This window comes from Nannospalax galili, unplaced genomic scaffold, assembly GCF_000622305.1.
Source record: "Nannospalax galili isolate Female #2095 unplaced genomic scaffold, S.galili_v1.0 scaffold91, whole genome shotgun sequence".
Lineage (NCBI taxonomy): Eukaryota > Metazoa > Chordata > Mammalia > Rodentia > Spalacidae > Nannospalax > Nannospalax galili.
In genome coordinates, this window is record NW_008332583.1 from 1,627,589 (window position 1) to 1,653,944 (window position 26,356).

Genomic DNA, 26,356 nt, shown 5'->3' on the forward strand with positions numbered 1-26,356 from the left:
TTTGGTGTGTGGAGCACGGATCATCTTTTTTAGTTTTTCTCTGTAACTGCTTGTACTATGGCTTTCCCTTTTTTTAAAACCTTAGATTGCCTGGGTTGCTGAACACAGTGACGGAAGCCAATTATCCTGTGTTGTTCAACTTGTCAGTTCTGTAACACACACCCAAATAAATACAGCTTCCTTCATTTTTTTTTTACAAACCACTATTAAAATGATTTTGTTAATAATTATAAATTGAGGGATTTCAAAACCAATTAGATTTCAAACCTATAAGGACTTAAACCAACACTTCTAAGGAAAGATCATGAGGGTTAAACTGTGAAACTGTTTCAAAATTGAACTTTAAAATCATCTCAAAATAACCCATCTTTGAAATTGTACTGATTCTTCTTCATCCTCTACATTCATATTTTCAGAAAAGGGGAGGAAAAGGCAATCTATAAATGTAATTTCTTAAGTAATTACAACAACCCTCCCTGAGACTTAAGTGAAAATTGACAGATTAGTTAAATGATATAATACACCATAGACCCAGCCATCCCGACTAATGTTCATTGCATGTTGAAATTTCCTCCCTATCTCTCTACTGTTCCGTTCAATCTTGGCTGATCGTGGCAGGGGAAAGAGGTATGTGACTCCACCAAATGAACCGGCCACCTGCTGTCGTACTCTGTGCATGCTCTTCCAGTACCATGTCTTCTAATGGGACTTTTCCCGGTGCTCCTGCTTTCTAACACTGACCCAAGGAATGTAACAGCAACTTCCAGTGGACTGCTTGTGACATGGGTGGCCCTCCACGGCAGGGTAAATGTGGGGTGATTCTCTTGTGCGTGCATGAAGCAATTGATATTCTTATGAGGACTGCAGTTACATCCTGACACGCGCCTCCCACCTGCCTTGATTCCGTCCCTAGCCTGTCATAGTTTCCTATGTCCGTCTGTATTTACCTTTATTATAGCGGGTGAGTACCAAACTTAGTAACAGTAGCTCATCGGAGTGATATTAATCTTCTGCCACGACTGTCTGTATGTGAATCATATATACAGTATTTATATATAGAGAGAGTGCTGAAGAATCTTGAATTCCCTGCAAGCCCTCTGTGAATGCGGGGAAGACCCACGAGTGGGTGTCACTAACCCACACCGCACCTAGTAATGACACACGGCCATGAGGGAGAACGGGTGCCAAACTTCATCCCGCAACCACACAAACCTAAGATTAACTTCCAGACTCATGAAATGATGTTGGGTTAGACTCTCTCTCCACGTTACTTTGTGTGATATCATTTTTAGATTGGGGGCTTTGAAGGTTCAAGTGATGGTAAATGTGTTCTTTCTGGGTGTCATCAAAATCATCTCCAAGGACTTCAGGGACTGTGGCCTGCCTTTCCTGGATTGGAGAGATAAAGGCTTGACCAAGTTCACAAATTTTTGAAGCCACGGATACGAAGAGGATGGTGTCTGTCTCCTAGTCACTGCTATGCATTTAAGTGAATTACAGAAGAAAAATGGCACCGTTGATTTGTAATCAAACTGTCTTCTAAGGCTCCTACCAGCTAAGAAAGGATGTGTATGATCCCCAGCCTGTCCGGTGAAGACCAGAAAAAGCTTGCTATCTCAGCATTGCAAAACAAAGACAAAAATTAAAAGTCCAAATTCCAAAAAAGGTATTTTTTGTACCTTTCCAAAAAGTATCTTTGCCAAGCGTCATTCATCACCCCAAACATTCCCAGTAATGGTCATCACAAAGTATTCTCATTTTGCTCCTTTAGAAGTCATTCAAGGCAACTAAATAGGATGCACTTCAATCTTCTTCTAATCAACATGTTTTCAAATTAGTAATGACAGCCTCGGCGTGCCTTGGAGATCTGGAGACCAAAATTGGTTTAGGTAGATATGCAGGATTATGACCCTAATCAGTAATTTCACTCCATCATGAAATTGTATTACTTAATTAATCCTACCCATTGAGATTCTAATGGTGAGCCTTGAGGCAAGGAGTTAGGTGCTTTGGGGAGGGAGGAGCAATGAGACATTAGACAGACTGGGCCTTCAAATGACAGAGTGTGGAATAACATGTTTACCCTGTGACCATGACCTAGTTAACTTAACCTAGTTGGGTGGTCACAGGATGGAAGACTACATTAAACAAAGCATCAGATATTATTCCAGGCACACAGTAAGCAGTTAACAAATCTTGGCTATTGTTATATTAAGAAAAAATTCCCAAGGAAGCAAACTATGTGATGATTAAAAGGATAAAGCCTTGGTGAGAAGTATCTAAGGAAAGAGAGTGGATAGGAGTTGTTGAAAGGAGGGTAAATTCCTTCCCAGGTGGAATAATCTAGTCTTGAAAGGCACTGCAGACTGTTTTGTTTCTGCATTTGGATCCGAATCTCCTGCATAGCTTAGAAATGTGGCTCCTCATGTCTGGCCACAGCTCCATTCACTGGAGTCTTTAGGGAGGTGCCTGGTATTGGTCACTTTCCAAAAATGTCCAGATAATTCCTGTGCACAGCCAGGTTGGGGACGGATACAGCGGAAAACGTCAAATTGTTCTAACATATTACCCAGAGTTTCTCTTCCAGAAGGATGAAGATTTCTTTGCCAATCACTCACTCTCTGGATGTTCACTAAATTCTGGGGGTGGGAGGATACTAAATCTTAAACATGGACCTTGAGTGTTGTGTGGCCTTATTTTTGTGGATACCACGCAGATGAAAGTGACAAGACTCCCCCGCCACAAAAAAAACTAATAATCTTTAAAGCCATTTTAAATTCCAATATAAACTAGTTAAATATCCCAAGGGGGAAAAAAATCTCACCAGCTAAGAATATATCCTATACCGTTCACACATGCTGTGTATGGAAGAACGTGTCACATTTATGTCTCATGCAGATGAATCCTATCCTCAGAACCTAGTCTACTCACATGCACACAAATTATACCTTCATGTATTGTTTCCTTCCCTTCCCAATCTCTCTCTATGTATATGTATGTATATGTATATATGTATTGTGGTGCATAGAGGGTACATATATACATGTTAGTTTGTGTGCAAAATATACAATGTGTTCAGTGTAGTGAACTGTACCTGTAACGCACACAGCTTTTGTCTTTGAATAATGAGAAGCACTGGGTAAGTATTTAGAATCTAATGTTTACCTCCATAGTATCTTTGTAAAAGGTTTATTGAGACCTCAGGCACCCAGAAATATGCATTACTTCATGTGCAAAACTGGCATTCACCTGTAGGAACAAACCTAAAATTAAAATATGTATTTTTAATATTTTTAAGCCTTGCTTAGTCCATTCACACAGACTGTCCATTTGATTGGAAGTACACCTTAACTTTTTGGTTATTAGTATCCGAACTAGAATGTTTACCTCTCAGAGAGTCAAGTTTCATTCCAAGGTGCTGCAAAGAAAGACCTTGGTGTTCCCTTCTCCAAGCCCCCCAATTTAAAATCTCTTGGTTCACTTCCATAGCAATAACACTGCAGTCATTTCTCTTTATAGGGTTCCAAGTCTATCCAACCTATGTGACTATTATTACAAAGACGTAGAGAGTTACTCAATAACAAGTTATGCAAGACTCAGTAAACTACAGAGGATAGATGTGATGTTTCTTGTCTGGTTTGCAACTTCTAAATTTAAAAAATCTAAGAACCACATATGAAGTTGGAGTATGAATTTTTTTAATTTCATGCATTATGACTGATTTTTTTTTGTTTAGTTTTCTTTTCTTTTTTGTTCCCTGTCATCCTAGAGCAAAGTTGGGTATGGGAAGGAGGCACAGCCTTCCCAGTAATATCTTCTTGGTCATACCCTGAAGATGAAGCATTGGTCAACCAACAAAAGAATTAACACTAGCCAACATTTTGTGTGCCTCTGTGAATTTCACAAACATCCTGGATGAGGATTAAAGAGTCAGTTCTCCATAGAGGGTTAGCAGTGGGGATGAGACTCTGGCAAGTCCCAGCATTTACACAGTCTCTGCCTAAATGGCAGGGGACAGATACGCTCTGGCGGATGGGAGGGAAGATTTCTTCCTCTGCTGTACTCAGCCAGGCAGTCATAGGAGCAAGGTTCAAATCCCAGGACTCTCATCTCTGGGTGGTACAGATACAGTAAAATCTCATTGGCTCAGACCCAAATGCATGGGATCTGTGATAACTCAGCTAGCTGCACCTGTGGCTCTCCATTTTTCTGAAGAAAAGTCTGTAACGTGATCTTAGCTCTCTGAAAATTCTGCTGTCCATTCTTGTAAGTTTAAGCATCCAGTAGTTTTGCCCATTCTTAGATCTGTGAAATTAAATCTCCCACCTTTTTAACTTCAACTAACAGACCACCTTAATGATTATTTAGAAGTTTTGAAAACGAATCCATTCTGATGCATTTGTCTGCTAAACACTGTAGACACCATGAATAACTTTTACATGGTGCCGAATTACAGACTGTGTTCAAAATCAGTAAAATATCTTTTTCTAGAAAGCCCAACAATTTGAGGGTTTTTTTCTTGCTAACAGACCAGCATTTCTCCTCTCCCCTTACTCTGAATCAGTGAGGTTTTACTGTACATTACAATGAGCAGGCATCTATTTCCAGCCAAGCCAACCTTTCAGAATGGTCCATGACTTGATTTTTTCCATTTAATTTGCAAACCAGCCACATGTTGATAAAGGAGAAGTAAGTAAAGTGAAATCTCATGAAAGAGGAGAGGTGGACCCTCTATTCTGCCTCCTAGTGGCTGTTAGAGTATCCCTCCAATAACAAATAGATCACAGAAGAGCTTGGCCATTGAGCAAACCCTCTCATGTATGGAATTATTTCCATAATCATCTTTCATATTTCCAAACGCCTTCCCATCTTTTTTGGTGAATGCTCCGGAAAGTGTTTCCAGTGTAAATACTTTGCGGTACTGAGTGGGGAGGTGGGGGACCAGAAGAGGCTGGCAATTTGTTTGTTTTTCTGCTCTCTTTGAAATCAGCAAAACAGGGCCTGTTGACACCACTACTCATTCTGCATGACCCCTGCCAGAAATGATTAGCCCACATGCATGCGTGCCTTTGAACTACATTCACATCTGGCCCAGGCTGATGTGAATGTCACCCCTGAGACCCTGCACAATGATTTCCAAGGGCCCACGTGCATGAAAATGAGTTACTTCACTGATATTTTTTGGTTTTCAATGTACATATGTGTCTAAGCCCCAGGAAAGTAAATCCTGACCTCATGCCATATTTCCTAGCCTAAGCTTGATCTTTCCTGTAGGCCAGAAGTAAACCCAAAGACTCCCTTCTGAGATAGAATTTTTTTCCTTAAAAGTTCTGTAATAATTGCAATAATGGTTTGCTTTGACTTAGTACGAGGTGGAATAGTTCCAATGTGCAGGGAAACAGGAGTCCCTGAGCTTGTATGAGACTGTAGACTAATTTAAGCCCCAGATATATAGATGTAAGTGAATAGTAATTGCAAATTTTCAAGCTAGACCAGCAGAAAACCCATAAACACAGTGAAGAAACTCCCAAATTCTAATACCTTAGAGCAAGACCTAGCCAGTAATGGTGATACAGAGCATGACTCAAACCCACAACGTTATTGTAAATTGAACAGAAGTCTGACACTCTGACCTACAGGTCAGGAGATAGGCTCTGTATGGCAGGTCTCATCACAGAGCACCACCTGGGACTCCACAGGCCCACTTGTCTCCAAACTGCTGTTCTCTTTACAATAAAATGACTGAGCCCGGCTGGATGCACAATCAGCCTCGAGCAGTGAGGGCCACAGAAGAAGCACTTTGTCCAAGGGAGACAACTCATCACCTTTCTGTCTTGTTTTTCTGCCAAATCTCAAAGGCCTTTGCGTGGTGGTCAGACTTAATGGTGGAGCACGCGGAGACGTTCCTGTCACTGTTTGCAGTGGACATGGATGCAGCGTTAGAGGTGCAACCCCCAGACACATGGGACAGTTTCCCACTGTTTCAGCTGCTGAATGACTTTCTCCGTACGGACTGTATGTATCATCTTTGACTGTTTGATTTTCCTGAATCGCATACAGATAAACTTGTTATTAAGACATTTTATCCTACATAGAGTGCAGGTTGGACAAAACTCATAGTTTTAATCATTACACACACACACACACACACACACACACACACACACACACACACCTTTGTGTTGCTGTGATAAAAACACTGACCAACCCCAACTGGAGGAGGAGATGGTTTATTTGGCGCACAGCGCGGCTCACACACACACACACACACACACACACACACATACACACAGGCACTTTACAGCTCTCATGGGCATCCCCTTTCTTCTAGCACGATTCCTGTTGCAGGGAAGGCCTCTCATCAGAAGAACCCAAGAGCAACATGAGAAGAGTTGTCCACGTCTGGTGTTTCATTTGCTCTCTAACAAGTGAATTAGTTTGACATCTTTATGTTTTTCAGTTGTTATCAAATGTTACTTCCTAAATGAAAAACAGCTCTAGCTAAATACCACTGCAAAGCCCTTCAGAGTGTCTGGAAGTAACAATAGCCATAAAATAAGCCTTCTTCACAGGGAAGGTGATGAAGGAGAGGAGGGTACAAGGAATGTTCTTTCTTCTGGTGCCTCGTGGGTGGAAGGGGAGTAAGGGAAAACCTTAACAAATGGCATGGATTGTTTCCCAAAGCACTACCCAAACGGACAGCCTGTTTTTCATCACATTTGCCGTCCACAGATTTCAAGTGTGAGCTTCCATGCTGTCTGTGTTCTGTTTTCCTTCTTCTGCTTTCCTTCGAATCCGGGTGCTTAATATAAAAGACAATAGTCTCTGTGTACATTATGCCTTGATAAAGTTACTGTGGGTTCTTACCGTGACTTTGCTTATCTGTTCTAGATAATTTGTGCAATGGAAAATTTCACAAACACCTGCAGGACCTGTTTGCCCCACTTGTTGTTAGATATGTGGATCTGATGGAGTCCTCAATTGCACAATCCATCCACAGGGGCTTTGAGCGGGAGTCATGGGAACCAGTCAAGTAAGGAAACCTCTTTTGATACCATCGGAGTTTGGGTACAAATTTGCAGAGTCATGCAGAAGTGGATTAATGGTGTCCCGTGACTGTCGTTGTTAGTATGGACAGAGAGCCAACATTGCATTTATTTCTCACTGTAGCTCTCACAGCTTCCCTGCCCAAGTGGGGTTGGGGGAAGAGGTGGTTTTATGAATTGGAACCTTTGTTTCATTGCATAAAATACAGAACAATTAAGAGATTTAAACCCGACTATGATATCTAGTCCATGCATATTCCTCAAATGGTATCTCCCAAAGTGTGTTTCATAGGGTTCTGGGGAAGGGGAAGTGCTTAGCAAACATTTTCTGTATAAAAGAGCAGGTCATAAATATTTAGTTTTTTTGAGTAAAATAATATGTAACGATTACTTAACTCTGCTATCGTAGCATGAAAAGTCCTAATATGTAACCAGACAAAACAGGCAGTGTTTTGTAGACAATCATTAACAGAGAGAGCAAGGCCCTGGCTAGCCATTCTTTGGTCTAGGCTTTGAGACATACCACAAATAAAAGATTTTTCGGACAACTACATTTACGGAATATGACACACCCCACTCCTCCACTCATCCCCTCATCCTGGAGCATCATGGAATACGTTACCCATCCTCCATCATTCCCTCATTCTAGAGAACCACAGAGCACACTGACGTATTTAGAAACTCTGAGACTCTAGTGATAATCTTAACCCTGTGTCACCCAGTTTCCTAAATGTATCTGGCTACAATGTACAATTTTTTGTGAGTTGTCTATCTCGCAGTAGAAATCATGGGAAGTCCTATGTGTCCCAAGCTTGTTACTTTCAACAACTGATGAGTAAAATCACAGCTCCTATTGAATGTATTTGGCAGATACAGTGCCTCCTGCCTTCCCGGAGGAACAAGTTACGCCTACAGACTACCACGGGTCAATCCTAGGCTCCCCTGGAAAACAAGAGACTCCTGTATGGAGGATTTTGTGGTGTGGTTTGAAAAGCTGTAGTACAGTGTAGTATTGCTTTTACCCTGTTAGATTTGTTCTCTAGACTCCTTTACATCTTTGAGATGTAGCAACATGGAACAAAATGGGGTATTATTAGAACTTTTTGGAAATTTAGGCATTTTTCCTCTAATGGAAGAAACTTAGGAGGCTTTCCAATGGAAGCCTTGAACACAGTAGGTTTCTGAATTGAAATCTCCCTCTAATGTTGTACTGTAGGTAACTCTGACCAACACAGTTTTCTCTGTCCCCTTCCATAGCTAAGCCCCAAGAACAGTTTTTTGTTTGTTTTTGTTTTATTAATGACTCTGTTGACTTTTAACTCATGAGTGTAAAACTAGATCCCTTGAGATGGCAAAGTTTTAATGAGGAGCTATTTATTTATTTTACTGCTCGCAATAATCAAGACCGTTGTGCTTTGGAGAATAGCTGTGAAGAGGAAAAGGCTTAAATGAGTGATATTCACATTTTGAAAATAGCGATGGTCTTGAAATAGCATCTCCTTGCTTGGGTTTAAATGTGGAAGGTACCATTGCCAAGAAACAGGAGAGGAAAATAGTGTTGTTGCCCTTGTTCCTTAAACAGCCTTAGATTTGGGGTCTCACCTTCATCTTATTAGCTGGAAGGCAGGGCCTTTGAACTTCTAGGAACTTGTTTTCTCATCTGTGAAACTGATTCTGAACAAAAGTTCCTACCCGGGGTCTGAGACTTGTCATAAATCTCTGTGGTAATGTCACTAAAGTCACTTTATAATCTGTTCAACTCCTCAGAAGCCAAACATATTGCTATTCCTTTGGAAGCGCTCAGTGTTCTTAGTACAACCAGAAGTAAAGATAGAATCGAAATCGCTTTCACAATTGGAATCTTAGTCTGGGAATGTTTTGTTGAATATTTTTTTAACTGAAATTAAACTCATGGATCAGTAATTTAAAAGTCTGAAACTTTAGAAAGAGTAAGAGCTATGAATAATCACCTGAGAATATAGGCCTGTGTATATGTGGGTATGTGGGCATGCGTCGGGATGTGGGAGGGTAAGGTTTTGCTGTCCAAAACTATGCTATTGTGAGTCTGGCTTGTTCGATTCATACTAAACAGTATATGCCTTTCAGGGTATGTGGACATATGTGAAAAGGCCAAGAAAAACATAAGCTAAATTAAAATTATTTTCAGTCACATACACATTAGCTCATTTTTAAGCAGTATGGATGCCATGTTGAAGCTTTGAGGAACAGTATAGCATGGAGGATCAAAATCAGATTGGGATACATCTCTCCATGCTGCCATCAGGTCGAGGACAAAGTAAGAGTATGCCACTGACCACTTGCAAGAAGGAAGGAAGAAAAAAGTTGCTCTTTCTTCTTGGATCTTTACCTCTCTCCCCCCGACACATACACAAAAAAAAATCTTTTTGGAATCGTTTCCATTGAACTGCTCCCAAAATAAAGAACTGATCTACGTAAATTTGGTTTGCTCCATCTTTTTTTAGTCTTTTTAGTCTCCCTGTAGCCCCAGCTGGCCTGGAATTCACTATGCAGACCAGGCTGGCCTTGAACTCACAGAGATCCGCCTGCCTCTGCCTCTGGAGTGCTGGGATTAAAGGCGTGCACCACCACGCCCAGCTGGTTTGCTTTAATCTTTTCAGTTTTTGCCACATGACCCTCTAACACAAACGCACACACACCCCTTCCTATCAATTAATTATCCTGCTTTTTAAAAGTCATCTCAGCAAAGGTAAAATGAGAAATACATTGGAGCGCTTCCTTCAAAATAACTTGTATCAGAATGTTAAAGGCAAGCAGCACTCTGTTGTGAATATACTGCCAGTGTGTTGAATTTGCTAAAACCAGAATTGAAAAAAGTACTCGGAGGCCTGTAAGATGGCTCAGCATGTAAAAACACTTGCTGCACAAGCCTGACAACCTGAGTTCAATCCCCAGAACCCACAGTGGAAGGAGGGAACTAACTCCTGAAAGTTGTCCTCTGACTTACACACACACACACACACACACACACACACACACAAAATAATAAATAATAATAATAATATAGTGAAAAGAAAAATATACAAAAGCATTACTCAACCTTCAAATTTCCTTCTTTCAAATGTGCCTTATAAAGAAAAATACAGATATGATTATGTGGGCTTAATATAATTGAGGTTATTTGGTGGAACGGGTAACGTGGATAGGTTCTATGGTTGTGTTTCCCTTGAAAGTGATTTTCCATGTCTGTGAGGAGAGAGGAAAGATGCTATATCTTCCTTCCATTCTCTGTGCACTGTTGGAAAAGGACAGTGCATGGCTTCTAACTGTAGCTGAAGACAGTCTCTCAAAGGAAACCACAAGTTGTCAGTGGAGTCCCCAGCCCACAGCTCTTTCTGGCGGTTCCACTGGGACATGTGATGGAGCCACTGCCCAGAGTTGGTAGTGGTAGACTGCGACCCTTCTGGCAGCCAAGAATATGAGGTTTTGGTCCCCACATGTAGGTGGACAGCATCTCATCCAAGTATTTACTGATGCCTCATTGTTAACATGTCATAATGGCCTTCAAAGTAGAAGGAAAATCTAGAAAGTATCTAATCTAAAGCCTTGCCATGTCTAGTCCCTCCCCAGCTGCCAATACCCTTCTCTAGGTGGGTGGTCCCTCTGTCTCCTCCAGGCACAGAGAATCCTTCACTTCATAGTTGCCTGTTTCAGGTTAGGATGACTTAGAAAGTAAAAGTAAACACTGGTTCTTGAAAAACACTGTAAAACCTGGTTTCCTAGCACTTCACTCCTCTGGGCCTGAGATGTGCAAATGAAAAGTATTTTTTAAATAATGTCCTTTCCAAAACTGCTGAAGATTTTAATGATAATAGGCAACATACCAGAGGTAGTTTAGCAGTGTTTTGGTGACCTACTATCAATTATACAGGTATTATTGAAATTAAAACTCTGGAGAGATGACACAAACAGGCAAAGGCACTTGCCTTGCAAGCAGCTGTAACTCAGTTCGATCCCCAGAACCCATATAAAGTTGGAAGGAGAGATTCAACACTTCAAAATTGCCCTCTGATCATGCCCTGGCACACATGAATACACACATGCACACATATCATCATCATCACGCACATATATAAAAATGATAATAAAATTTTAAAAACTTCTGATTCACTGACTTGCTGGGTAAACTTGAGCCATCCAACTTTCTGGATTAAGGTTCTCTCTCAGTTCAAGAGACTTGGTATTCTCCTTCATAAAACTAACATTTCTGATAACCAATGCTTTTTCAGTACTAGAATTCTTGGCAATGTAATTTCCATATCCACAGCATCTACACGTTCAGCCATCACTCCCTCCCCAGTACTTAGAAGAGAGCAGGGCTCGACACCTAACCATGCTCTATGATATTCGCTGACAGTTGGACATATCAAAAGGAACCTGCCTAGCCTGAGGACTGTAAGAGTTCAACAGGGAAGCAGAGCTGTGGAGACGAAAATGAGAAAAAAGATAGATTCTCTCATTGGATGTAAATCTAGTTGGGTCTAAGCATCATATACACAAGGAGAATGGCTTTAAGTAGTACCAAAGTATATATGCACAAATGATATTCAGAGGTGATGTGAGAGTGGAGATTATAGGGGATAGGGTTCCACTGAGGCATCAGAAAGGAAATGACTTGAAGAGTAAAACTTCAGAGGGGCAGGGCTCACCAGGAGAAGCATGAGCAACAGCAGACGGGTGGAGGGGAGGGGAATGCACCAGGGGATCTGGTATCGATGTGGGCTGGCATGGACTGTAGATAAGGCAGCAAGTTTCTGAGAGAGATTTGGGGAGTTCTCAAATCCCATGAACTTTGGGTTTTATTCTGTAGATAATGCCCTTCTCAATGGGGCTTGATGGCCAATCCCAAAGTTGCTGAAAAGTGACCTGTGGGAATATGGTAACTTATTTTACTGTTTCTATATAGAGCACAGGTCTACATACAATACGTAGACAAGTAAATAGGATATCTGTGGCACTGAACTTTCACAGAGAAGGAGCAGGTAGTAATGAATAAAAGATTAAGAAACTGCACATTAGACTCCAGGAAGATATGAAATAATGTCCATGCATCTGAGTAGGGTCGGACCTAAGAACAAACACAGAGAGAGGCATGCATCCAGAGCACCAAGAAAAGACAGATGTACTTCATATATTCATGCAACAAATGGCTTATAAAAGTAGAACATGTTCTGTAACTAGAAATCTACCCCCATCCATAAGCTTAAAGCAGAAATCTTTGAGAAATGACATAATCACATCCCTCCCACATGGAAACATGGTCTTGATTAGAAACAATTCTAAGAAGTGAGAAAAGACCCCCACCTGCATTCATCACCATCAGCGGAAACAGCAAGATGCACATATATCTCTAACATGGATGCACATGAGAGAGAGGGCATAGAGGATTTTGCGATTCCAGACTCCAAAGAAAAGAGCTAAGTGAAAGCTGTCCTTTTCCAGCAGGGTCCCTCCAGTGATTGGAAGAGGCTAATTTTTAATGTGTATCAGTTGCTAGGATTGCAATTCACACTTCTTGTTCTGCCCAGAGACGTACTCTTACAGTTCTCACTGAGAGGCACAACTGGCTCATTCTTTGGAAGTCACTGGAGAGCCCTCTTTAAAAATAACGATTCATTACAGAGCCTTGACATCGCAACTGAGTGCTATGCAGAACCCTCCCTTTTATGTGTGTGAGTGAAATATTGTGCTTAGATGTTACCTCTGATTATTATTGCTTGTCCAAATGACACAACCATAAAGTTAGGTAATACATTTTATTATTTTGATAAAAGCAGAAATATCAAGCATGTTTTTATCATTTTTAAATTAGAGCATTTTAACATGTACCTTGAAGGAAAGTGTCTACAGAAACCCAGTGTACAGCAGCCCAGCCAATATGTCATATTTTTACAAATACAATTTGTATTGTATTTTGTGTTTGATTAATATGAGTATATTTTATTTTGTGTGCAAAAGGAAGCTCTCTACTTTGTGTACCCACCATCCACTAATATGTTTAAGTTAAGTTGCTTTTGCATACATTTATATGTTTTTCATTTCTAGCTACTTTTAATTTGCTCGGAGTTGACATTTTAACTTTCCAGGCTGCCGTCTCTACGATCTTCTAATTCCTTGATCATTATTCAGTGTGTGTGTCATTTAATGATCACATTTGCTTATAGAGGCTTACACATGTCTCCGTGGAAATCGCCAACGGATTTGTTACATGGCACTGTTTAAGACTGAGAACCACCAGGGACTGAATTCAAAGGCAAATTCCCCAGTTAAACAGAGACACATGGAAGGAAAAGTTCCATTTTTACCTTCTATTTATAATTCATATTTAGTTCACCTTCTCTTGACCATTCCCACAAAGGCACGTTTTCACCCCCAAGAAGTGATGTGTAATTGGCTTTCCCAAAATGTAAGGTATGAAGGATAAATCTGCAAAACACCTATTTCCCTGAAAGGAGAGGATGCCAGGTTGGCAGTTTTGCATTCTAGGATTTTCAGTTTACAATCCAGGGCTGAATTGCCACTGGGAACATTTGAATGACTTATCTCTAGAGAGAGGCAGGTGTCCAAGCTATCCATGAGGTCCAGAGCTTTTGCCTTTGCAGCAGGCTTGCCCCAATAAGCAAGCCCAGAGACAGCCCAGGAGTCCTGCTAGGCAAACACAGCTCACCCCGGGCAGAGCTGCTTTGGCAAAATGTGCTCTTCTCTACAAAATCCAAAAAGAGAACCTCAACTCCTCTGCCAAAGTGCTGTCAATTCCACTTAAACAGGAAGGCTCCTCTCAGATGCAGAGCTAGGCTGGGCTCTACTGTGCCAGTGACTTTGGCTGGATGGAACACCCTTCAAATGCCACTGTAAGATGTGTGGCACCAGCCTTTGGAGCAGTACATGACACAGACCCTCCAAAGAAATACAGTTGGTTTGACTTGGGGCTTTGGGAGGTGTTCTCTCTCTCTCTCTCTCTCTCTCTCTCTCTCTCTCTCTCTCTCATCTCTCTCTCTCTCTCTCTCTCTCTCTCTCTCTCTCCACTTCCTCCTCCTCATGACACCATTTATATTTCTTCCATCACATCAACATCAGCCAATCGAATTTCATTCAAAGATGAAAAGCTAATAAAAGGTAACACTGGTGATATTTTGTTTTATATAACTTTTTATAGAAAAATACATAGTTCACTCATTTTCATCACACTCCTGGAACAACCACTCATATCAAGAAGCAGAATGTTTGCTGGGAGAATGGCTCAGTGAGTAAACTGGTTGCCTCACAAACACGAGGACCCGAGTTTAATCCCTGGAACCTATATAAAAGCACTACACACTGTGGCAGTCTCTTGTAAACCCAGTGCTAGAAGGTGGAGATAGGAGAGCCCCTTGCAGGCTAATTAGTCTAAACTGACTGGTGAGTGCCAGGCCAATGAGACACCCTTTCTCAAAGGAGATAGATGGCATTCCTGAGGATGACATCCAAGGTTATCCACTGGCCTCCACACACATGCACATACACTCATACACACCTACACATACGCACACTCATAAACACAAACATCAACGCAGTTTTCAAAAAAGAAGAAAAGCAAGCTCAGCTTCCCCAGCAGCCCCTGTTGGCCCCTATTCCTGGCTCTGTTCCATTTCCAAGGGCAACTTCCAAGCTATGAAGCCATATCTTAAATCTATTTTTGGCCCAAGAGTTTTATATAAGACCTGAATTTGGGGTTCTTTTCTTGTGTGTCTGTTTCTATGTATAAATATTAGTCTTAGTTTAGGAAGGAAAGTATCCATTTTCTTTCAATGTTTTATAAAATTACCCAAGGTTGATTCTCCTACAGATGATTTCATCATCTTTGCCACATTCTGGCCACCCCACCCCCGCCACCTTGCACATATTTCTGTCTTTCAAAGTGGCAGTTGGAAGGCATGCAACTTCTACATATCACCATTCAAGTGGATGAGCCTTCTGGTTCCATTTTGTATCTAATAGCTGACTTGAGAAATCTGTTTTTATTGACATTAAACTGTAAATGAAACTAAGTAAGTTACAGTGCTCCATCATGTTTATATTCTTAAAACATAGTTTAAGTAGTTTCATTTTTATTTGATTTTTTTGTTCTCTGAAATTTTTATTTATGTACACAATGTATCAAAAATATTTTGATTGACACATTATTTTTACACATCTCTGAGGTACAGTGTGATGTGTGAATTCATGTGTGCTTTGCATAGCAATCAGGTCAGAGTAATTAGTGTATCCATTTACCTTACATTTTGATCATTTCTGCCTATATTGCATTCCTTGATCAGCCTATGCCCTCTCTCTCCCTTGCCATTCTATTTGGCCAGGTGTCTCACAGAACCCCAGGTCCAACCATGGCCAGAATTCCGTGAACTTTAAGCTCTTATTAGGAGACAAGTTCTAGACTCTTGACAAGGGCCTTCAAACCAGAAGGCCTCTCACTAAGGCATTTAAGTGCTGTGATCACTGCAGAGAGGTGCTCCCTCAGTGTCCATGCTTCTGTGTCACCCATTAATGTCATCATTTCTCTCTGCTTACCAAGTCACTTCCCAGCTCCCCATCTGTAAGCTGCTTTCCAGAGTATGTCGCTGGGTCCCCACTGTTGTCTTGCTGTGGACTTAGCCAGTTTGTTTACAACTGCTGCTGTGCTTCTGCCACATCCACACTGTCACTGTGATGGTATTTTTTCTTTCTGTCTGTTTCTTCCACAGGAGTTTAACCAGTAACCTACCCAATGTGAACCTACCCAATGTGAACCTTCCCAAAGTACCAAATCTACCAGTTAACATTCCTCTAGGCATCCCACAAATGCCTACTTTTTCGGCACCGTCATGGATGGCTGCTATATATGATGCTGAGTGTGTATTCAGTTCACATTAGATTTATTTAAATTTAAGTGATCTTGGCATGGATATGTGTCGCTTATTTCTATACATCCTATATAACAGAGATTGAGATGGATAATTAGACATATTTTGCTGATTATGCAGAGACAATATTGTTTATTTCTGGCATGCATAGTGTTTGTAAGACGTTTGCTATATATACAGCACTAACAAATTGTCTAACGCCCACTGAACACTTGAGGACTACATTTTACTTCCTGAATTCTTCTGCAAAAGGATTTCTACCCCCCCCCTTTTTTTAATGTAGGGGCTATGAGTTTAAGAGTTACTCATCTCAAAATAGTCTAGGAAAATTCTTTGACCCGTCATCTCTGACCTGGTCTAAATCTAAGAAGGAAGCATGCCTATCTAGAAGCTGGGCTTTGTCTTTTATTTAATAATAAAAATTTTCCCCAAAGATGATTAAGCTAAAAAGCATATTTCTGGTGCCAGCAAATAAGATATAGTAGCAGTATGTTCAAGACTAAATGGAAATTTATGAATAGGTCTGCCAGCCTAGGTAAATGGTATGTTGAAGACATACTCCAAGGTCCAAGTGCAAGAGGAAGCTTTGAGGTCTAGGTAGCAAGGTTCATGGATTTGAGAATGCCAGACTTGTGCTACACAAGTCACCTGTGTTCTCAGTAAAGTGTGCCACTTTGCTTCCTTCATGTGAAGGTCATGTATGTGAGAGGTGGCTTTTCCTGGAGCCTGTGGTGCTTCTTCAAAGCTAGCACTTGAGGGAAGAGGGGATTGAGTGGCTATTTCCTCCAGCTGAGGAGCTGAATCTTCTCCTTTCTCTTTCGTGAGAAGATGATCCAGCACCCTGAAATTCTACCTTGGGAAAATGAAATGAAAACCATGTGGATGATTTAATAAGTGAAATAAGGTTTAGCAGCTCTCTGCCTTCCTTTGATCCTTTTCTTTGACCACGGCTAATTATAGGCCAGATAAGCTTTTTCTTGAAAGAATAAATTGGCACATTTTCAAAGAAGTGTTATTATCAAAGGAATGAAAAATGATCTGAAACTGGCAGTCATGTTTTGAAATCCCGAAGTCACATTCATCAAGGTGGCCCTTGGCGCTTTTAGACTCATAGTGAATTCGGGTAGAGAACAGGACATTAAAATAACTTCCCAACCTGGTGCCCACAAAGCCACCTAATAGTTTCAGAACCTATGTTCACTCTCAAAAAAAAAAAAAAAAAAAAAAAAAAAAAAAAACCCGGGAAAAAAAATCATATGGTCAATGTGGCTGATTCTCTTTTAGAGACAAATTCAAACCTCCAAAAAGTTCATATTCAAGGAAAATTATTCCTAAGAAAAAATCTATCATATTCATGCTAAGATGACTATATTAAAAGTTAGATTAGGTAGTATTTGTTTAAAGCTTACAGTTAAATAGCTGAAAGCTTCCCTTAGCTTCTTCCGTGCATGTTCTGTGATATTGTTTTTGAAAAGATATGAATCAAGACATTGTGATAAGACAGATAATGGTCTCTGTTCAATTAATTAAGGCATGAGTGGGAACACATTTTGGTAACTGCTCAGCTATCAAAATAATCTTGGTGCTATTGCCTTAACATTAACAGTTTATCTTAAAAATAAAAAGAAAATATTCTTTTCCTCATGTCAAAACTTAATAATAAGCTCTTCAAAGAAAAAAAATGCTACAAGAATTTTTTGAAACTCTGAAACCAGATGGGTGTCAAAATGTTGTTGTAATAAATACCAATTATTGCATTCATATGTACTTAATGATTTAAAACATAAACCATGCAGTTCCAAAACGGGGCTTAGACTAGACAAAGTTGGGGTTTCCTTTATTCCCGAGCATAGGGTTGGGTAAGGGAAGGCTGAACTTTCACCAAGAGAAATGCACTCCCCCGGCTTGTGAACAAAGCTTACTGCAGTCTCTAAAACGATGGCTTGGATTCTCAGTCACCCACCAGGAAATGCCTGATTCGATATCTTTTCATGATTCCAGTTCCCTCCTTTACCACCTTTCATTTTAAGGACGTGTTTCCATGTTACCTGCTCCTTCGTGTCAGATACATCTACGTACCGACCTCAGACTGGTCTGTTCTAAAAGCATTACCCTGCTAGCGCAGGCCGTAGGCTACGGCTCCCTCTTGGCATGTTGGGAGTTTGCCCCCTCCCCACCCCGCAGTAGCTGTGGATGCATCTATGCACTAGCTATATTTCTCTCTGAAGCATTAATTCAATGCAGCTGGCATCTGTCACAATAGAAACACCCACTCTCATCTGTTTCTATAGACGATGTCAGAACAAGTGGTAATGCATGGTGTGTTGGACATTTTATAAATTACTGTGTTAGCATTAGTGGTATGCGAGGAAGGGGGTAGGAGGTTAGCCACCCCTCAGAGTTCCAAATGGGGTTATTACAAAAGAGAAAGTCAGCCAGAGAAGGGCAAGAAAGTAAAAAGGTGGAGTGTTTCCCATGCACAGGCCTTCCGTGGATGCCCCAGGTAAAAGTCTCTTGGATGTCATCATAGGAAAAGGAATCAAGTCCATTTCCCCATCTGTAGTGGACTGGGTAGTTTGGTACAATAGGAAAGAAGCTCACGTTTCGAGCTCCAAGGCATCACAGAGATCCCCTGTCCACGCCCTCGTCTGCTCCAACTCCCTTCATCCTGAGGCTGCCTATGTAAAGGGCTGGTCTGTGAAAATTGGAATGTTAACCAAACTGGACACGACTTTGGGCTTCAAGGTATCCAAGTGTCCCTGTCTCAATCTGAGTCACCTCGATTTCTTTCCAGCTCTTCAAGAGAGAAAGCAAGTCCTCGCTCACCACTTTGTTAGCACTGTCCTTTTAAAACTGAAAGTCTTGTGCAATTTCCAAGAGGCCTCCACTCTGGAGGGGAACTGGGGAAATGCATGAAGCCCTGGATTCTAATAACTACATGCTGTCATGTAGTTATTATCCATGGAGACTTACTTCTCCTGGTTCATAGCCTTCGTCTGAATCATCACATGTATTAATGTGGTTATTAAAGGAAGGCTGATTTTTACCATACACTATTCTCCTAGTTATAAGGAGATAACACCTTCTTCAGACATCTCACTGGTCTGGAGCAATTGGCCGAAAAAAGCAGACTGAGTCCTGTATGGTAAAACTCAAACTCTGCTGGGGGGCATTGCCCCCATCCCCACCGCCAACACACGTTGTTTCGTATGTGGAAGCCACTGTTTGCCTAATGCCTTTAGCCCTCAGTTGTCTCTGTGCGAGCTTCTTTCAAGCCCAAGTCCACTGGGTGACTCTTGCTTTCTAATTTTTATCCCACCAGCAATGGATCAGGCACCTCAGAAGATCTGTTCTGGAAACTTGATGCCCTTCAGACTTTCATCCGGGACCTGCACTGGCCCGAGGAAGAGTTTGGAAAGCACTTGGAACAGCGGCTGAAACTGATGGCAAGTGACATGATTGAGTCCTGCGTCAAAAGGTAAGGACGGACGGGTGGTTGGACAGATCTGACTCCTCTTTTCCATAGTCCACTGATTTGGGGAAAGGCGAGTGTCTCCTCTTTCAAAAGGCTGAGATGTGGAGAGTTTTGGAGAAGATGATTGCTTGTCAAAGACAGCTAGAGTAAAGCTGGGCATGGCGGTGCATGCTTATAATTCCAGCACTCAGGAAGCTGAGGCAGAGGTTGCTATAAGTTCAAGGCCAGCCTGGGCTGCATAGTGAGATCCTGTCTCGAAGTATAAACAACAACAGCAAAAGTCTGCTGGGATCGTTAGCTGCCCAAATTGACTACTAGTCACCTGCTCTGTGTCCATTACAAGCACAAAATTATTTGGCTGCCGCATTTTCCTATTATCAGTTCCATGAGGAACAGACTCTTGTCCATTCTCCTTCATCTCTTTATCCCCAGCATCTTGCACTGCCTGCCACAAAATAGCTATACAATAATTAGTCGTTCAACATATGAGCATGGAGAATGGACCGTTGATAAAAGATCCAAGCACGTAGTTCTAGAGCCAGTGTGTATAGAATCTAGATGGTTAGATAGCAGGAGTCTAATGATTTTCCAGAAAAAGGGACACCTTAGCCACATTATTTGCCCTTTTCTGTGTGACCCGAGCACCTACTGTATGCCAGCTATCAAGTTTTTGGCCTAGAGTCTAAGCAGGAACCCACCGGAGGGCATAAGACACTGAACATACACTTTGTGTTCTCCCAGACTGCCTGTTTTCCCACTATGGTTTACAGGGTTAGGGTGGAAAGTGGAACTACATTTGACGTTCTCAGGGTGACAATTCTGGGAAGGTTAGAGAAGATGAGAATGATGTTCATCCCTTCAACAAAATGGTCTGATCTAATCTCATTGACAGGCCCAGTCCTGCGTTCTTGAAATACAATGGGAAACCAAAGGTCCTATCCTCCCCTCCTAGAGGGTCTATATTCACAAATCAAATGCAGAAATAAATTCCACCGATTGGACATCAGCGTCACCCTGCCTACCCCCAGGCACACATCCAAGCTTCTTTTCTAGTTTATAACTATTCCATTATTTTTCCTCATTCAAAAGGAAAAGAAAAAGAAAGTAGACCACAAACAGCCTTGGCTTCCCCAGGCTTCCAGATGCTCTGCTATGTACTTTAGTTGATGGATCAGTTGTGGGTGATGGGGGCTGGGTTTGCTTGGAAGGGCTCTGAATCTAGCATTTGATACCTTGGAAGAAGAAAAGAGAAGTAGTGACATCAAAGCTGAAACTCAAAAAGGCAGAAGAACACCATAGTGCAGGTAGGTGAACAGCACCTCAGGGGAGCTGAGGAAAGAGCCAGGTGCTTCGGGGCCACCCCAGTGTTTGCTTCTACCTCCGGAAGCTGAAAGTCTGAGCAATCCAGATACTGGAATTGACTCTTTTCTGTTCAGTACTAGAACCAAAGACAGGTCTGTTTTTCAGCTCTATAGTCAAATGTTTCCTTAGAATTTTAAATTCTGGCATCTCCTACTTTAGTCTATATCAATTTTAGGAAAAGCAATGATTGTCCAATGGCCAAACTAACTGACCAAAATCTTTTTTACCAGACAGTTCCCTGAGGCCAAATGTTCTTCCTTTATCTTATCTAGAAGCTAAAATGCATTAGAATTAAGACCTACCAGTTCCTGATCTATGTCCCCACCTATACAGAAAGACATGTGTGTCCTGCACTCAGAAGCCAATCTTCTGGATAGGGAATATGAAATGAGAGAGCTTTCAAGAAAAGGGAAGGCATGAGGGTGGTCAATGTGGGTGAGAGTCTGATTTATCCATTACAATACCACAATCGTCGTTATGTTCAGGTATGAAGAAAGGTTGAGTTGCTCAGAGGCAGGGAATGGACCTGAATCAGACCACAGTCCTCACTCTGTCAGCCCCAGCAACATGTCCAGAACACAGTAGCTAATCAGAAGTTGATTCACTGCACACGGATGGGTGGCCATGACCTCTGGAATTTCCTGATGTTCCTTTTAGTAAAGGCCCTAGATATAAACACAAAAGCGGCCAAGAACAGAAGCGGCAGGAAATACCCAAATCTTCAGCTTCAGAGGAGGGGTATAACAAAGCCCTTGGATGTTTTAAGAGATACTGTGTTGAAAGAGCCTAGAACAATCCCTTACCTCTTTGGGATAGAATAAATAGCCTTTGTCCTAGGACCATTTGGTAAGGATATTCCGTTGTAGGTTTAAGTCTGCAGTGCTACGATATAGAACTCCCCAGGTCTGTTTCCAAGACATTTACTGCATTCAGTTGACAGCGGCAGAGCCTTTGGTCTGGTCTGTACCGGGTCTGTACTAGATATAAAACAAGGTACCCTGGCTCTAACCCTCAAGGAGAGCCAGTTGAAATAAGAGGCCTCTCCATGCCTGGGTTTGGGAACCCGTAGAACCCTGTCAATCGTGTTAATTCTACATCTGCCTTCCTCTTTTCACAGCCCTGCACTCCAAGGGCTATGAACAGTTCTCCTGTGAGAAGAATGTGAAAAGGGAAGACGATTGCTTCACTGGAAGGGAGCGGTTTAGCATTTCCACTTCTCAGATGGGGCCGGAACTGGCACATAAGCCTCAGAAGATCAGCACAGGGCCCTGTCCAACTCAGTACCCATCAGGCCTCCTTTTCACAAAACTAGAAAATGATGTATTTTCAGCAGAGCTTAAAATGATCATCATGATTAGAAAGCTACTTCAGTGCACCGAGTCTTTAGAAGCCAAGATACATTTATCTTTAACATGATCATATAATCTATAGGGGTGTTTTGAGGGTGTTTTTTTTTTCTTAAGAACTGGGCTTCCAACCTTAGAAATTATACTTGGCTTCCCTGCATGCACCCAGGGTGTGTTAGCAAGCTGGCATCCTTTCCTGAGCTAACTAGCTGTGTGGTCCTCCTATGCACCGTTAGAAAACTGCTACCAATTCCTCTTGAAGCAGGGCTTCCTGGGGGCTGACACTTAGCAATGCAGAAAGGCAATGGATGCATTAGATGAAAGGGACTTTAATGAAGCCACTTACTAACCAAATACTTTCTTTAAGGGAATATGATGAAGTGACCCACTTCTTGAAACCTTTTCAAATAGAGCTGGGCCCCTTTACAATGCCAGGGACTGGATTTCATAACTGTTTTGTCAACTACCCACATTAAGCTAGTTTCCCATGACTGGTTAACAGGTTTCCTGTATCATACTTTGACCTGTGTTAAAATTAAGTTACAAAAAAATATATTATCTAAGGCATATTCAATTCTTAAATTGTACATTGTATATATGAAATTTCTATAAAATAGTTGTATGTTAGATATGTTGTGATGTTTTAATTATAAAAATAATATCTACTTATCGAAAATAATACACTGGTAAGGAAGACAAACAAACAAAATCACCCTGGCAGTTCCCCATACCTTCTAATTTCATTCCCCTTCCCAAAGGTAGCTATCTTTAACAGTTTGATATATTTCCTTTTTATGATTCCTTAACAAGCAAAAATCTGCTTTTTTTTTCAGTCTTTCAAGCAATATAATAAATTTGCTGGATTTTGTTCTTTCAGTCTCTTTCAAAACTGAAAGAAAGAAAAAAAACAATGAGTGTCATTTAAGATTTTTCTCCACCCTGAGGTTTTGAAGATTAGAAAATGCCTTCTTGTGTTTTGTTTTTAAGTGAAGTGATTCGAGGTCGGCAGTTACCAACATAAGAGAAGCTGTATATGCCGTAATGCTATAATCGGGTTTTTGTTCATTCATTCATTCATTCTCCTGCAATTAGGATTCTCCATACCATGTAAGCTATAGACAGAAATACGCTGAGCTACAGGTGTTCAGTGCACCACCGAGAAAGGAAGCGTGTACGTGGCTGTCCGCATGAATAAGCCCTCCTTAGATGGGGGAGTCGTTTGAAAAAGAACACATGTGAAGTCATTGTGGACTGAAACTGCTTACAGCCTTCAATTTTCTTTTTCACTAACCTCTCAGAAAATGTCTCCTCCACCTGCTGCCATCTGAACACTGAATTGGTCTTTTCCTACTTTGTTTTAATAGAACCAGGATTGCATTTGAAGTTAAGCTGCAAAAAACCAGTCGATCAACAGATTTTCGAGTCCCACAGTCAATATGCACCATGTTTAATGTTATGGTTGATGCCAAAGCTCAATCAACAAAACTTTGCAACATGGAAATGGGCCAAGAGGTAAAAAAAAAAAAAAAAAAAAAAGAAAAAAAAAAAGAGTTCAATGGTGGGTACGAAGTTTTAGGTTGTGGGGGAAGACGAAGCTCAATAAACAAAAATTTTCAACAAGGAAAAGGGGCAAAAAGTAAAAAAAAAAAAAAAAAAAAAGCAACAGAGATTTTTTCCCTCTCCTCTCTCTATTGATCATGTAGAAGAAAACTTCACAAATTCCTTCCTTCTACCCAATCCTGCTAGTTTCAGAAATATACTCTTAACATTTGCAGATTAAGCCATGGATAAGTGTTTGGTATCTGTCAAGTCAATTTCTGAGGCATGTGCTGATGAACGTGCCAGTCACTTGGAAGTGATTCTTGGCTGGAGTTTGAGTGGTCGTAAGGTTCGTTGAAGCTAAATGATGTTTGATGACCTTATTTATTAGACTAGTATCTCTGAGAGACCTGGGGTTGTCAGAATGCAAGTCTTTTCCCATTTGAAGTGCAGTTTATCACTTGAACATCTGGACAGAGGAAAGATGCACCTCATATCAAGCGACTCCCAGGATATGTGATGTTATATCACACCACCACAGGATCTGTAGCCAGCAGGTTCTGAAGGTCCAAAAAGAAAAAAAAAATGCAGGCTTCCAATTTTCCCTAGAATGAATTGATTCTGAATCTCCCTGACCAAAAGTTTAGTCCTTTGCTAAGTTTCCAATTCTAAAGCTGTATTTAAAATGTAAAGAAGAAGGAAACAGCAACTTGGGCTTGATTAAAGACGATCATGATCATTTTTCTCTGATGGCCTTAAGCCAGCTAGATATTCATATACCAATTTAGAATTAATTCAGTAACATTTCTGGCAACTCTATGCTGTTGCCAATTGGCATAAATTGCTCCTAAATCAGATCTTTCGATACCAGCCTTACATGCTCAGAATTTTTACTAAATTATATCTGTTCCTTATTCGTTATTTATTTTCTCCTTCGGCACCTTCCATTTTAAATGTGGGTTGGTGGTGTTCTCTTCTGGCAAGATCTCCTCCAACCTTGTTTCCCCCACAAGTGAGCTTCCTCAGCCACCCCGGCTAGCTTCTGCTCTGGCTGATTTCTTTTGAGCCTCCCCAGGGAGCACATGCTAGGCATTGGACAAGGGCCTCTGGTTCTCCTCCCCAGCTCTACTGCTACTTGTGGAGGACCTAGAACAGAGTTCCAAATCCACTGCACATCATGAATGCTTCAGAGGCCCACATCACAGTGTACTGTTCCAAGAGTTTCTACTGTCTAGTGTAAGAATTAAAGCTTCTAGTGGACTATGCCCAAGGAATGACACTAAAGTTGTCTTCTGGTGTCCACACTTATGCACACATGCACTCATTTCTATCCAGTGCACCTGCCCACAGCCACAAATGTGAATGCATATGTACCTATACACACATACACCTCTCTCTCTCTCTCTCTCTCTCTCTCTCTCACACACACACACACACACACGCACGCACGCACGCACGCTCGCACGCACGCACGCACGCATGCACTTTGGAAACCAGTGATCTGGAGGCTCTGTTATCTAAAAATAAGCTAGAGAGAAGGACGGGGCAGTTGGAGTGGCTCTTAGGGGAAGACCTGGGTTGCCAAACACCCGAATGCTTATCTTGAACTATGTTGCAAACTGAACTTGGGTAAACCGGTCAGCCTCTCTGAGCCTCAGTTTCCTCATCTGTAAAATGATAGCACTGTTTTAGTTTTGTTTGTTTGTTTTTAATTTTTATTTATTATTTTTATTTTCTGTGTATGTGTGTATTGCCTGCATGTAAGTAAGTGCACCCGTGTGGAGGACAGAAAAAGCTGTCGGATCCCCTGGAACTGGAGTTACGCACAGTTCTTAGCTGCCATGTGGGTGCTGGGATTTGAACCCAGGTCTTCTGCAAGAACAGCCAGTGTTCTTAACCGCTGAGCCATCTCATCTCCAGCCCCAGTTTTGTTTGTTTTTGAGACAGGGTTTTACTCTGTAGCTCTGGCTAGCCTAAAACTCGCTATGCAGACCAGGCTGGCCTTGAACTCAGAGATCTGCCTGCCTCTGCCTCCCTTGACCTGGGATTAAAGGCATGTTCCACTATACCCGACTAGTGTTCTAGTTATTGAGTTTATTTTTAGCTTCAAAACTAGTTCTTCACACCTTACCCAGAGGTCCAGCTTGTAAAACATAAAAGAGTTGCTCAGAATGAGGGGTGAAGAAGAGGGACCCAGAGCCTCTGCTGTCAGGTTCCTCTCCACCTCAGGACCTCTTCACATCTGACCACACCTCTCTGGACAATTCTGAACACAGGCTTCACAGAGCCCTTGTTCAAATCCCAGTTGAAGAGATCTCTAAAAGTGATTAAAGATTCGTTTGCATTTATACTTTCCAGAATGGTATCACCCTGGAAACGCTCTCCCCTTAGAAGTTGCCACTGCTTTTCATTCTATTGATATAGAAATCATGTGCACATAAGATTCACCTTCCTTCTAAAGCACGTTAGCAGTTGTATCGCATTTAAAAAGCTATGCAGCCTCACAGTCAATTGTAAGTCACGTACATGATCCTGAACAGAAACTACCCATTAATAGTCAATGTCCTGCCTGCATCCCCAGCTCTGCATTATCATCAACCTATACTCTGCAGATTTCCCTATTTCTCTTCTTGGCCTTTCACATGAATAGAATCAATTAATGTATGGCTT

General features: G+C 41.4%; 1 protein-coding gene across 1 annotated transcript in view; it reads left to right on the forward strand.

The window, feature by feature from the left end:
- Positions 1–26,356, forward strand: part of Cadps (calcium dependent secretion activator) — a 497,333-nt gene that overhangs the window by 388,650 nt on the left and 82,327 nt on the right. The window contains 6 exon segments of the mRNA XM_008827502.2: positions 619–627; positions 5,859–6,015; positions 6,892–7,033; positions 15,806–15,952; positions 19,287–19,442; positions 23,512–23,659. Coding sequence (XP_008825724.1) covers positions 619–627; positions 5,859–6,015; positions 6,892–7,033; positions 15,806–15,952; positions 19,287–19,442; positions 23,512–23,659 — 759 coding nt within the window.